We start from the raw sequence: 14241 nt of genomic DNA, 5'->3' as shown, positions 1-14241 counted from the left end.
TCAGTCGCCGTCTGCCAAGCGCTGCCTTAAGCGTTTGCCTTTCTCTCTTTCACGACCATCTCCCAAGAGTAGCCAATGAGACGCAGAGCTGAGGGAAAAAGGCTTAACAAAGAAAGTGAAAAACAAAACAAGGCTACGAACACACGGCTAATACTCACACAGATATAAATGTGTGCATGTAGGTGGTAGAGAAAGATAGAACAGAATAGAGCACTGTTGACTATTTGCTCCTTCTCAATTATAGGTGCACGCAGGCGTACGCGCCCACCATAATTAATTATGAATGTATTAAGATAAATCGCTTCTGCTTCAAACTCTACTAACATATAAAAACACACTCATGCTTGAATCGAACACCAATCAGCATTCAGTGCAGATGCCAAGGTGCCGCACTCGCATGTGGCCCTTGTCTAACTGATGCCCGACTCTTGATCTAAAGGGATCTTTGAAAAACACCCATCAAAACTGCCCTTCAAAGTAATGTCAAGCATCAGAAAGTCTCCCCTAAGCCAGCGATACAAAGGTATTTTATAACTTAACTCTTTATCATCTCAGCCTAAAGAGCCCTTTTAAATTTTCCAGAAACTCATACACCATGTCAGCAGCTGTGAGTGGAGTGATGGACAGACTGAAGTCTTTGATGGGAGGTGCTGGAGGTCACTAAATACAGAATGTTCTACGCTGAAGGAAGTGATGAATGTTACTTCGGCTGAGTGGCACAAAGGCACTGTGGGATCTCACACTGTCAATAAGCAGCATGTTTGTACAGATCCCGCATGTGGCTTTAAGTGACCCCAATAAGAACAACGACACTGATGGTGAGAGAAAAGCCCTAAAGGCAGTGGCTGAAAAGCAGCTTTATTTTCACTAAGAGTGTTTACATGACAAATGAGCTGAAATATTTGGCAGATTTCTTTATCCTTTTTGCAATATGTTAATTAAGGTGACAAAACAGTTGGTCAGAACCAGGCATGGATAAATCATGGGCCATTTAAAACTAAACTTTCAAATATTTTGACAGACAATACATAAGGTATCCATATTATAGAAATTTGAAAATAGAAATGAGAAATTCATGGGTTATAAAGCTCTATTTCACCCATTACTGTGTTTATGTGTTTTTAAAGTTATTGATATCAAGAACACATAAAACATACAACAGATTCTTGTTTTTTTTATCCAATTTATTCTAAAAATTCAATAATGAAAGAAATTTTTTTAATTAACACAACTGCTGTGTGTGGGCCTCTCAGTTTTTAATCCTCTTGGCTCATTTTGGTACTGTAGAGTTATGTAGATGTAAATCGATAAACAGGGTTTATAAAGAATAATCATCTGTAAAGGTGCCTGCTGAAATGTTTTGACATTTCTCGCACACATCCATAATTAAGTAAGGGATAATGTACATCCAGCCGATGTACATGTACATCCTCCGCTTCGCGTCGGGGTCCTGATCGCCCTGTCTGGGTTTATTCTGAGATAACAACCGGCTGGATGTACATTATCCCGCTTATTACACGGCTAAAAAGATTAGTTTTTACCATATATGTTGAAATTAATTCTAATGTCTTCCATTGTAACACGCTGTGGTTAAGTGTTTTCAGGCACAAGATGGTGCCAGACAGTCAACGTTAGCGGAGTGACTCGTTAAGCATATAAGTAGTACCGGTCAAGATAACTCGTAGTACCTGGATGAGCGGTGTGTTATTCAATTTGGCGGTTGTTATCTGGGAATAACATACCTCGGAATGTCACAACTGACCAATCAGAATCAAGTATTCCACAGAGCTGTGTAATAATGTGTTTTAATTGAGCGGACGGATCTAAATGGCAAAATGGGCTAACTGTGCAAAATTAGATCTGTACTTCTAAATCCGCAAAGCCACATTTCTGTTCACCCAAGGCAAGCAGAGAGAATGTCCGTCCTCCTGTATGTTCCCTCTGAGGATTACCGCATATATGCCTTCTTTAATGACTCTGTAAGCATCTATTGTGTGCACGTACACTGGCTGTTCTCGAAACAGATGGAGCTTGCCACTGCAGTGTAAAAAGTGTAAAGGAATGGACACAAAAACTTTCCACAGCTCACCAGCCCAATGTCACTTTTAAATGAAAGCTGTCTATTTTCCATTAAAATTGCAGCTCTAACGGGCATTTTCAGTTTGCATTTGTTTATTTGTAGACTGTCTTTTCCACGGAATGCCATTTCACCTGTAGTAAACTGTTTTGTCTCAGATCATGGCGGGGGGTACGTTTCCAATGCTCCTTAAGAAACTCTTCAAATTAAGAATGGTGCAATGACAAATGCTCTGAGAGCAGCAAATCTGCTTCAGAAGGCAAATTTGGAGCCTGTCTAAATAAGGAGAGGGTGACATTTACAGATTTGATTTTCTCTCTACCTCATCATACGGCAGAAACGAGCCTGCACAAGGGCTGCTGGAGTGTCTGCCATGACTTTTTGATCCCATTTTGGAGAATGTGGGCTTTGGAGGAAACCAGTTAAGCTATCCTGATATAAGGAGAGATTCAAGAAAAACTAGCTTGAATGGACGCAAATCTAGGGCTTTTCCTGTACAACGAATAAGGGTGATTGCAAAGACAACAAACAGCTAAAGGAGTAAATGTTATGGAGATCAATTACGTCACTCGTTTCGCCTCTGTTAATGGATCGATTTTGGCCCATCTGTCATATTACAGAGATGTTTCACCAAGGACCCCAATCTGGCTCGTAAGAAATGTTCCAGAAAATCAAATCTCATAGCCGTGAGCATCTCAAATGAAACTTTAGATTATAATAATAAAAAAAAGAAATGATAAAAAAAACACGAATTGCAAACCAGCACACTATAGATTCTACTTGTCAACTGATGTTTTTCTTGTTTGTTTTTAGCCATATATATATATATATATATATATATATATATATATATATATATATATATATATATATATATATATATATAATAAAATGGGGAGAAAGTCAAATCCTCTAGTGAGACGAGGTGTAAGTTAATTATAAAACTTTGTATAATAAAGACTGAAAAATGCTAGGAAAAGCAACATTTACAGCTCCCAGTACAGATATTAAGGGGGTATCTGGGGAAATTTGAGCTTTTTTCCTCCATTTTTTTCAAACAAAATTAATGTGACAGAAATAAGGGCTCATTGCACAGTAGTTCCAAGCAGACAGGGAGAAGGATGGGACTGCATGTTAATTCATCAGTAGCGCTGGTAAACTTTTCTTCAAGTGGTCTTCCCTCAGCTGCTTTATTCACCACATGAGTTGAGGACAGTCTGGGAAAGAGGGAAGTCTTTTGACTTTCAAGTGAAAGTAGGAAAGGCTTTTATATGAAAGGCAGCATAAGAAAGGAGAATGCAGCGGGGTTGACATGGTCTTTTACCAAGCTGGCATTCCAACCTCCACACTACAAGCCTCCTCCACATCTCTCTCTAGGGACTTGTGCCCTGCATGGAAATCAGTGGTATAGTTATCTATATGCTAATTTCCATGGGACGAAAGGTGAATATTCAGGCATTGGAGAGTCACACCCACAGTGTCTGGTCAAACACAACACAAATAGGAAGACAAAAAACAACACAGATACATGCTCAGATCGCAAAAAGAATGGGGTGGACGATCTCAAATTTTGGCAATATTCAATATTTTTGTATTTGCTCTCAAAAACGTAAGGTTATTTGTATAGATCTGGATAGAACAGCTGCTGTTACAAAGTGCATAATTTTTTTTTCTGCAAAATTAACCGTTTAAACTAGGGCTAGGTGATAAAATAAAAACAACAATTATTGTGATAGAATTAGCTTCAATTATACAATACCAAGAATTCTATAAAAGTTTGATATAAAGAAACAGCGCTACTCATTTGAACCGCTCCACACAGACCATTTATCCACTTGGCTCAAACGGCAGCGCAGCACGAGCTAACAAGAGCAGATGTGCTTACTCTCTGATAAGTCTTGGTCACACAACCACTAAACAGCTCTGTGAGATCCAGTGTGAAGCATTTGAATTCAGCAAAGAACACAAATGACTCTGTGATTTAATCTTGTTTAAAGCCAGATGAAACAGCGCTGACAAACAGTAGAAACTCTGTGTGCAACAATGCAGTCAGAAGGCTCCAGATCACCATCCTTTACCATGGGTTTACTTTAGTAACATTAACAGTGAAAATAAAAGGTACACCTTCTTTCTTTGCGTGAACATTTGGGTGGTGTTTTGCAGATCTTCCCACACAGTGACGTAGAGATGTGGGGGCGTGTTTAAATGAGGCGTTTTAGGGGGGCGTGGACAAGTCTTAACTTTTATAAAGAATATCTCTTTGGATTTGAGACTTTAGTCTTTGCAACTTTACAGATCTTCTTTATGCACCAAGAGCTTTTAACACTCCAAAGAGAAAGGAAAAATTTAAATCGCATCATATGACCCCTTTAAATGTATTAAAGGAATTATTGCAAATAATTACAGATTTTTTTGTGATTAAGCTATTGTGTGCATTTATACTAAATGGATTTAGATTACAGTTTTTCTTACAACTAGGCCTACCTAGAAACCACAGTTACATTTTTACCATGGTATTGATGTGCTATATGTGTGGTTTTAAATGTCTTAAAATGTACACTACTATGGTAGACCAATGATTAATTTTAATAAAACTATTTCTACAAATTTCACTTAGAAGCAAAAATCTGCATTTAAACTTAAAATAAAATAAAAATGTTAAATTTATTGTGATAATTATCAATATCAACTGTTATGAATAATTACCTCATGATAATTTTTTTTTGGCCATATCATCCAGCCCTAGGTTAAACAATATTACAGACCATTTACTGCTTTTTACAAGGTACCAATATAAAAATGTGAAAATAATACAAAAAGCAGTCAAAAAGTTGCATCCTACAAAAAGTCTATTAGTTTGCAAGACATAAGGCACAGATCTATTTTTACATACAGATTTATTGTACCACCAAGTTGCTATTACTGTCAATAACTGCATTTTCAGATTCAGTCCTGCATTTAAATACAGTTGTCAATCCAGAAACTTTGCAGTGTAGCTACGTAGTAGCATGAGAAATAAAACTTTTATTCAAATTGCGGATGAGTTACAAAGCGAGCAAAGAGAGCTTCCTTCATAATCACTGAAGCTGTCAATCACTTCAGCACGACTTCACTGACTGAGCCCTGCACTTTTGCAAAAACACCCATTATAATCCATATAGTTGTCCATACCGTGAAATGACTCTCTATTTACATTGTGTCTGATGAAGGAAAACTCAATATTGAGTAATGCTCCCTAGATGCACTGATGGCTAACTTAAATACATCTGATTGGCCAAAAGAAACATTTGATGCCTTTTACAGAGCACTCACACATAAACCCATGGAAGTGTCTGAAAGCAGCGGTCTATCTCCATTGAAAAAGGATTTGAAATTGGCTTACTAAAAAGTAACATAACATTATTAAAATATTCCCTAGTTTCATATCTTCAGCTAAATTAATTGCAATCCTATTCTATGTACCGCCCAGCCCTAACCAAGAGCATCCCTTTCTGACTCTTTGACCTCCCAAAAACAGCTCTAGACTCCTTCGGGCTACATCCACCTCAGACCAACTGTAGTTAATAAATCCACCAGCAGATAAAACGTCACATTCTGCTGTGTGTATGAGAGGTGAGATCTTTTTCTGTATGCAATAAAATTTCTATTGAATTAGCAATGACTTAAAGGGTTGGACGATGTCAGTCAAATTGATTTAGCATCTACTGAAGCGCCTCAAGGTCACAGAGCTCAGAGCCAGACCTCATCTAGAGAGAGTCTGCAGTGTGAATGCTTTAAAGCAGGAGGCCTGGAGAGATTCTTCAGCGAATCTGAGGAAAAGTTGAGAAGGAGGGCTACCGTGACCTCCAGCACCGGTCCTCCCCTTCCTCGAACTCCTTTGAGCAAGAAAAACATGTGAATCTTGGTGCTAATCTGGGGTTTAACGGCTCATCTTTAAAGGCCTGGCAGTGAAGAGCTGTTTTACTGTATCTGTCATGGCAGCCTGAACAAGCATCACTTCAGAGAAAGGAGCAAAGCTTGTTTTATGATGGAAAAAAGAGGGCTGACAAAAACAGATCTCAAATCGATAGTGTCCTCTTGCTTTTGTGCCACAATGATAAGACACCTTTTCTTTACTCACTTTCCCTTTTTTCTCCGTGATTAGTGTTTCACTAGCACCAAGGATGATGTTGACTGAATTCTGATCAACTCTGGACCACATTGTATGCAATGCTTAATCACAACTAATCACACTCATATAAAGCATTTTGACAGGATGATTGTGTGATCATGATCCTCATCATAAAAGCTACAGTGGACATAAAGAAGATGAGGACAGAAGAACGAAAGGGAGGATGACAGATCTATTTTCCCCCCACAGGGAAACGGTCTGACAATGATTCACATTTCCTCTTAACAGAGAATAATGTGCCGTCCTAAAGCCATTAAAGGAAGCTTGTGTCCAGCCAGAGCCATGACATCATTTGGCAAGCTGTTTTACCACCTTTTCTGATTTAAATGGGATCTGGGTCCAACTGGTCAGTTTCAATTTCACTCGCCCCTCCCTCACCAAGATCAATACCAATCAAAGCAGTGATTGCTTTATTGTTCTGCTTAATACTACAGCTCCTTCACTGGCTCGGGGCCTTCAGCACCATCAGCGGCAACATCTGCGCCATTCAATAGATCATTCGCCAGATAGCTATCTGGCATTTGGCTAATGAAGATTGTTTATAGAGCGGAGATTCTAAAAATGCAAAGCTTCTCTGTGCTTTTTACACATTAAAAAGCTGAATTAATGTCACCTCTCCATGTTTTGATGGAGTTTGGAAAGTTGCATCTACTCACGCTTGTCGTTTTATGTTTGTTCATTCATTTCTCTGCCAAAAGTCCAAGGGATGTAGTCACAAAAATTCTTAAGGGAATTAAATGAAAACTGAATTTTCTTCACTTTCTGTCATTTTCTTTAAAAATCATATAATGTATCTTGTAATAATGTTCTTAAATTAGAAAGCAAGAAAATAATGAAATAATCTGGAATTAGTATTTTGAAAAAAAAATGTTTTGTGAATCTGGTTCTTAAAATAATCAGAAAAATGTTCTACTGAACTTTATAGAGCTAACTGATATTTATTCAATGTTTATTTCAAATGCCTAATCAGTATTATATTCCCATCTATATTTAGTCACTGACTTTGCACAAGATTGACATACAATAGGTTACAATAATACAATACATCTTTGATTTAAAAATTACTGAGCCATCTACAGAAACGCAATATACATATTCTCTTGATAATATGCAAATATGTATAATACACTCCAACATGCTACCATTCTGAGGCATATTATAAATGAAGTGATAACAAAACATATGCTTCTGACATGAATTATAAAACACAAGCGGGTCCTATAAACAGCAAACAAATAGGCAAACACCAGCTTGAACCATTGTCTTACACCTGGATGCATAAAACCAACATGCAAATCCATGCAACACTGACTAACGAAAGGCGTTCAGAGACATAAACAAGACAGAGGATATGAGAATGCCCAAATACACATGGACTCAATCATGCAAATGAGTGTATGAATACAAATGGATAAAGAGTTGAGCTATGCATACAAAATGTACTTTAGAGTTCTAGCAAACAATTTGGTCCTCTTTTCTGACCTGCCCAAGCTCCCTCCCCACCCCTCTCCATCATCACAGTTATCATATATATTATCATCACTACGCTCTTCTATAGCTCCTTGTTTGAATCATGTGCTGAATGTCTGAGTCTTTAGATGACTCATAATAACCCCATCTTTGTGTTAATAACAACACGGTACACGAAAGCCATTTACACAGTGTGAGTACCGAAGCCAAAAACTTGCAGAAAGTGAGAGATGGGATTAAACAACCCCCTTACAATCTAGGTGCGATTTTGTCACAGGTCTTCATTAACAAGAAGGTCAGCTTCATTTAAACCAGCTGGACCTAAAAGGACCTTGGTTGTAACTTACTCCCTAAGACGAGTAAAGCAAATGTGCACTGGCACGCACAGATGAGGCATGATTCTTATGAAGAGTGACATAAGCCTCGGCCAAGTGAAGCGTCACCGGACGCCCGTCACGCTAGCGCTTGGCACAATTACCACCAACTGTTTTGATAGCGAGAGATGTTACAAAAGCAAAGAGTTCAAACTCCTCCAAGACAGGAGGCTGATTCTGCGATAACCTCACTTTCGTGTCTGGGCATCCCAGGAGACCAGAATCTCTCTCTGCTCTCTTCTTTGGTTGAGCAGTTCAGTCAACTGTTTGCATCTCTGCAACAAGAACAAAACCTCTCATTATTTGCAGGATCTCAATTAAATTTTATCTTGGCCAATTTAAAAGATCTGTACGGCAGCAACTTCTCTCTTAATTGCTAGGGTGTTTTTTAAAATTTTATTTTAAATAAAGCCTTGGCTTATAAAACACTGAAGATACGGGATACTGCGTTTGTGACAAGAAAGAAAATTAATGCACTGTCATCCTTCCATTGAAGTCAGGGGATGATTCTCCCTGGGTCTCCAGAGGCTAACTGCTTCTTGTCTAGTGACTCTTGTCCTAGAAAATATGCAACAGCATGAAAAAAAAACTGCAAATTCATGTGGTACCACAACACTCATGAACTGAACACACATAGGCTAGGCCTAAAAGAAAAAAACCCAGCACATCTACACATATTCTAAAGAGACTGGATGATGTGCAATGTGGCTGCCTTAATAAGTGGGTGTAGTTCATCTGAGGATAGACTGGATGATGTGCTATGTTATAAGTCGTGGCCTAATGGTTAGAGAGTCGGACTCCCAATCGAAGGGTTGTGAGTTCGAGTCTCGGGCCGGCAGGAATTGTGGGTGGGGGGAGTGAATGTACAGCGCTCTCTCCACCCTCAATACCATGACTTAGGTGCCCTTGAGCAAGGCACTGAACCCCCAACTGCTCCCCGGGCGCCGCAGCATATGGCTGCCCACTGCTCCGGGTGTGTGTTCACAGTGTGTGTGTGTGTGTGTTCACTGCTCTGTGTGTGTGCACTTCGGATGGGTTAAATGCAGAGCACTAATTCTGAGTATGGGTCACCATACTTGGCTGAATGTCACGTCACATATTCTGAGTATGGGTTAAGTTGGTTTGGTTAATGTGAGGTTTCTTCTATGTTGGGGTTGTAGAGGCTACATTTGACATTAGGTGTTATAATATGGGGGGGTGGAGAGGAACGGCAGACCAGGATTCCTTCTGTTTAGGTTGGTTCGCAAAGCTTTTCTTGGCTCAACAAAGCAAAAGAATCAGGCTGAAATGGGGTCCATGAAGAGGGCTGTCTGAACTGGATCTCCTTTTATCCTCACATTCCGATATGTCCAGGGATTCAAGGCTCACAAGCAACGTTTGCTCCTGCGTAATAAGAACCAGTGGTCCATTTCATTTGAAAATCAACATGTGGCCTAATCAAAGGATTACCAAAGAGTGACTTAAGCCCAAAACTTTCTGCTGTTAAACCACTAACATGACTAGACATGGCTGAGACGTATATCCCTCCAGCAGCTAATCATGCTGTTAGCCTGCTACAACTGGGCAGCAGAACTTCTGCCACTTAGTGTCCATGTCGGAGTGTCTTCATTAAGTGAGTGTCTCTTCGAAATAGCCTTGATCACTTAGTGAAATCACTGAGAATGACTGGAGAGAGAGAGAAGCACAACAAGAACCCTCCAATGGGGAATCAGGAGGTGAACACACCCTCATCCCCACCCACGCAGGCCAACGCCTGGGCTCTGCTCAAAGAGCGCCGTGCATTGATTAGCCATGACAACGAGCTGCTGCTTCCAAAAATATGCTGCTCGTTCCGGAGCAGCATGGCCATGCATGAATAAACATCATCTGTAATGGAGCTGAATGAAAATGAGACGCTGGCCTTTTTTAAGCTGATCTATCAAGAACGGCATCTCCCTCCCGACTCCCTGCGCTAAAAGTCACCTGCTAGCTGAACGCTGGCTTATTACAAATTGCTTTGATAGAATTTGCTAAGCTCTTGAACCTGGTAAACACACCAGGAAAACAACCATTATTGAGCTGAAAGCAAGGTTTTAGATCATATGCTCTAGAGAGTCGTAATAATTTGATCTTTCTCTGGTTTGGGCTCTGGTAATACTATAAAAACACTCTTGATGAACTATACCAGCTGCGAGAATGAGGTTATACAGTATGTAAACGAATGGGCAGAGAAGATGAACAGCACTTCATAACATTGTCATGTTTTGAGGGATGCAGTGGAAAAGGAAGCCAGCTCTCTTACTGTTGTTGTCTGTGTCATCGCTGACACTCTTAGGAGGAACATGGCCGGTGTAACCGACGGCGGTTCTGTACATTCGATCCGGATTACGTATTTTCTTCAGTCCTACAGGGGACACAGTGGGGGAGGGAACAGTGAGGGGAGAGGGTCTGTGGGTACAAAAATACAAAGTCCTCTAAATTGTATTCATGCAGAGGTCATTAAATGCTTTTATTCTCGCCTTCTGAATGATCCCGGCACATTATGATTGTGACGTTGCGCTAAAGTTTTGCCCTGCTCCGACTGATAGGTTAATGCACTAGAAGTCAAAAGGTAATTTTGGGTTTATTTTAAGTACAAGAAAAATAGCTGTCATCACACTTGCATCTGTGAATCTATAGGAGATTTTCCAGCATCCATGTATTGCATACAAGATGTACGTAGGTGTGCAATCAACTAGGCTGGCGAGGAGCTAAATCTACACGTTGAATCATACCATGATGTGGTTCTACTAATTTCTGTGGCTTACTGGATTCTTAAATGCACTTGGCAGGAAAAAAAAAGTGCTTTTGAGCATGGATGCACAACATTAGAATGAAACTAAGAATAAACCTGCTGCTCATTAAATGGATAGTTCATCTAAAATTGTATATTGTCATAATTTACCCAGCCTCATGTCAGTCCAAACTGTTTCTCATACTATTAAATATATTTTTGAAAAATGTTGGTAACCAAATATTTTTGTTACCATTGATTTATTTTCATTATAGGGGAAAAAAAAAACTCAGTTTCAGACATTTTTCAAAATGTCTTTTTTAAATGTTCCACAGATGAAAGCAAGTCACATTTAGAACGCCATGAGGGTGTGTAAATTATTATTTTTTTTTTTTTTTGGTGAACTATCCCTTTAAGCAAACAGCAAATTCTGGCACTTTACGCAACACATACAGGGAGACATAAAACACATGCAAATTACTGGAACCAAAATCTGAAGAGCTAAACCATCCAACACTTTAATTTCCCTCTGTTGTCACCTAAACATTGGTAAACATAGCTGTTCATTTTGAAATTGACTCTTTAACAGTGATGGCCAAGGATTTAGTAATGGAAGCACTGGTAAACTAGACACATTGTGTCCTCTCCTTCTAGTTGACTAATCATTCCATACAATCAATAATTTAGAAAGGGTCTATCAAGTCAAAAGAAACTTCTTCAGATAGAAAGAGTAAAATCGGGTGACACAGCAACAAAAAAACTCAGCTTACTGTGCTAATTTAGTCAGGCAAAACATCAGAGAGACTAGATAAATTATACACAACCCAATTTGTCTGGAGGAGCCAGTAGTATCAGTTGTATTTTTTTAATGCATCGCCAAACAGATCAGAAAACCCCAGAAGCTTACTTTTAAGCAAAACCACACAGTGAAACACAACTTCCTGATAAACTGACATTTGATGAGCAACCAAATATGTACAATTGAGCTTGAACAGCCTGAGGTTCTTGGCACAATACAGGTGAGTTAAAGCATGTATGTGAGTAAAATAAAAAAAAAGATCCATGGAGAAAGATGGAGAAAGAGATCCTCATGCACTTTCTAGCCAAAAAAAAATATTCCACAACATGACTTTCAAAACATCTAAAAGCTGATGGGGTAGTGAGAGGTGCACATCCTTGTATATAAGCTGCCATTATTGTGTTGGCAAGAGCCACTGGAGGATATGCTTCCTGTGTGGAGGAAGAGAATAGAAGTGATCCAGGAAGCTGGCAAGAGCAAAGACTGTCAGATACAAATGCGTGACACAGTTTTAGGCCGTACAGGTCAAAAGAGGCAATGTTTTCTCCTGTTCTGTGGCAGCTCAAATGGGTAAAAATAGCCTAGAATCCTTCTGTCCCCAAACTTACATTCCATTATGACACATTTTTCCTTCTAAGAAGTAGAGCAAGAGCAAAGCGTTACCTGACTAGACTTACATAGATAAATATGCATGATGAAACAAAGAAAGGCAATACCTTTTTCTGGCCAGGTCATCTCTCAGCAATAGCAAAAATGAAGATCCACCAACAACCGGGAAAAACAACCGTGCTAAAGCCTATAGCTCCGAAGTAGTGTGTAATTAATTTTTTCTAGAAGACAATTCTAAAGTTCACTAGAGAACAACACATGTGCACACTACTGTCCAAAACAGACACTCTGTAAGCTCTACCAAATCAAAGAGGGCAACTTCGTCACTTTGATGGAATTCTTCAATAGGCAAGCTTAGTTATCACTCTAAGTTCCAATGTGTGTAAGTGTGTGTGTAAGTGTGTGTGTTAGGGGGGTTGGGGGGGGTATTGATTTGTACAGCTCAATAGCACCACCCTGTGGCTGTTTAAGACCAAAACTTGTTTGACTGTCTTGATTTAGAAGGGGAAAAAAATAGTTGAATAAATAATTAAATGTTGACAAACTCACGGTTGTTATTTTAAGCTATTCAAGACCTAATTTTCCAACATTAATGAACAATCAGCATTTTCTACCCAGGATGCTACAGAATCAAACTAATGTCTGACACCTCATCTGGTCCCTATAAAAATTACGTTTCCCAAAATGGATCAAAGTAAACAGAAAATTTTCAAAGCGAGGGATCATCTTGTGAATCTTAAATGTGATCTGAATTATTTACGTCTTCCGTCAAATCCGTTATATTAAATTTTTAAAAAACATATATTTTAGTCTGAAGGAATTTCATTAAGACGTAATGTAAACATTAAAAGCATCCTCAAAGAATGATCTACATGGCGCACTCCGTTGATGTAAAGAAAGTGAACTTTAAATTACGACCATATAGATAGAAAAAAATAAGTTGTGATTACATACAATGCGAATAGCGAGAGCATGAACTTGGTTTTAGTTACCGAGCCTCGCTTTTAGCGGAGGAGAAACGTACCTTTCATTTTGCTGCCTCATTAAAATTCCGCTTCAATTTTCCCAGTGTCCGTTCCAATCCAGTTTAAAAAATATGTTATTATCTAAGAAAATAACTGCTGACAGCTTCAAAACAGCAGCGACCAAACAGTCACCGTTCTGGGAAAATATTTCACACAAGACTGAAGCATATCGAGCAGCTGTCGGTGGGTTCAGTCACTGTAAGGGGGGTTCTGGTGGGGGTGGAAAGAAATCAATCACGTTCTAGAGCATCACCATAAATCTGCATTTATCGCTTTCGGAGTTAAAAGCGTCGCCCTGTTCAATACGAAAGAAAAATGAAGTAGTTGACCGCGTTTGACTTCACGGAGCTCGCTTGTTTGTCAGCCCACAGGGAGCGTGGATGCGGTGTGGAGGAATCCCACTCTAAACCCAGCGCGAGTCATTTCACGCGTTCATTTCGTCTGATGCGCTCATGTGCGCGTTACAAGAAAAAAAAAATAAAAACATGTTTCTCTTCATCTAACGAAGGCTGAGGCTCGGCTTGACTTGGATGCGTGTGACTCTGAAAAATCTCTGTGCTTTGAGATGAAAGGAGTCGCGTAATGAACGTAACCCGTGATTACCTAACTCCGTTCCCGTTATTTTAATAGCTGTCTCAGAGATGGCTAATCCCATCAGCGCTTCAGCTTTTTTGCCATTTCGTGACAAACACAAGCTGAGCGAAAATGTCACTGACTTTCTCCGCCGCGCATCTCTATCCTGACCTTCATCATCTGGAGCTCAACGCTGATAAAGCTGCGACATGAAAAATAATAATCTTGTTATTTCTCTCTTACCTTCCGGCTTGTTTTCGGCAGCCATTTCCCCTCCGCGCGCCACATCCTCCTCCTCCTCCTCCTCGCGACCGGGGGGGTACCACGCGCGTTCACGGCGAGGACGCGGCTAGAGGAGGGGGCGAGAGGCGGGAGACGCGTGCGTGAATAC

At 39.7% G+C, this 14241-nt stretch overlaps 1 protein-coding gene across 15 annotated transcripts in view; it reads right to left on the bottom strand.

The window, feature by feature from the left end:
* The window catches only part of LOC109098356 (calmodulin-binding transcription activator 1-like), a 285375-nt gene extending 271160 nt beyond the window's left edge, over positions 1 to 14215 (bottom strand). For 11 of the 15 annotated variants that reach the window (XM_042766802.1, XM_042766804.1, XM_042766809.1 and 8 more), the window contains exons 1-2: positions 14094 to 14215; positions 10374 to 10475 (exon numbers count right to left, since the gene is read on the bottom strand). In XM_042766802.1, the coding sequence (XP_042622736.1) occupies positions 10374 to 10475; positions 14094 to 14118 (127 nt within the window). In that variant the 5' untranslated portion in view covers positions 14119 to 14215. Of the gene's footprint in view, positions 1 to 10373; positions 10520 to 13276; positions 13961 to 14093 lie in introns of those variants that run through there. The other 4 variants (XM_042766810.1, XM_042766807.1, XM_042766811.1 and 1 more) reach the window with 4 other exon arrangements.
* Positions 14216 to 14241: the final 26 nt, after the last annotated feature.

Source organism: Cyprinus carpio, chromosome A11 (assembly GCF_018340385.1).
Source record: "Cyprinus carpio isolate SPL01 chromosome A11, ASM1834038v1, whole genome shotgun sequence".
Lineage (NCBI taxonomy): Eukaryota > Metazoa > Chordata > Actinopteri > Cypriniformes > Cyprinidae > Cyprinus > Cyprinus carpio.
This window is presented reverse-complemented; position numbering and strand designations above follow the sequence as displayed.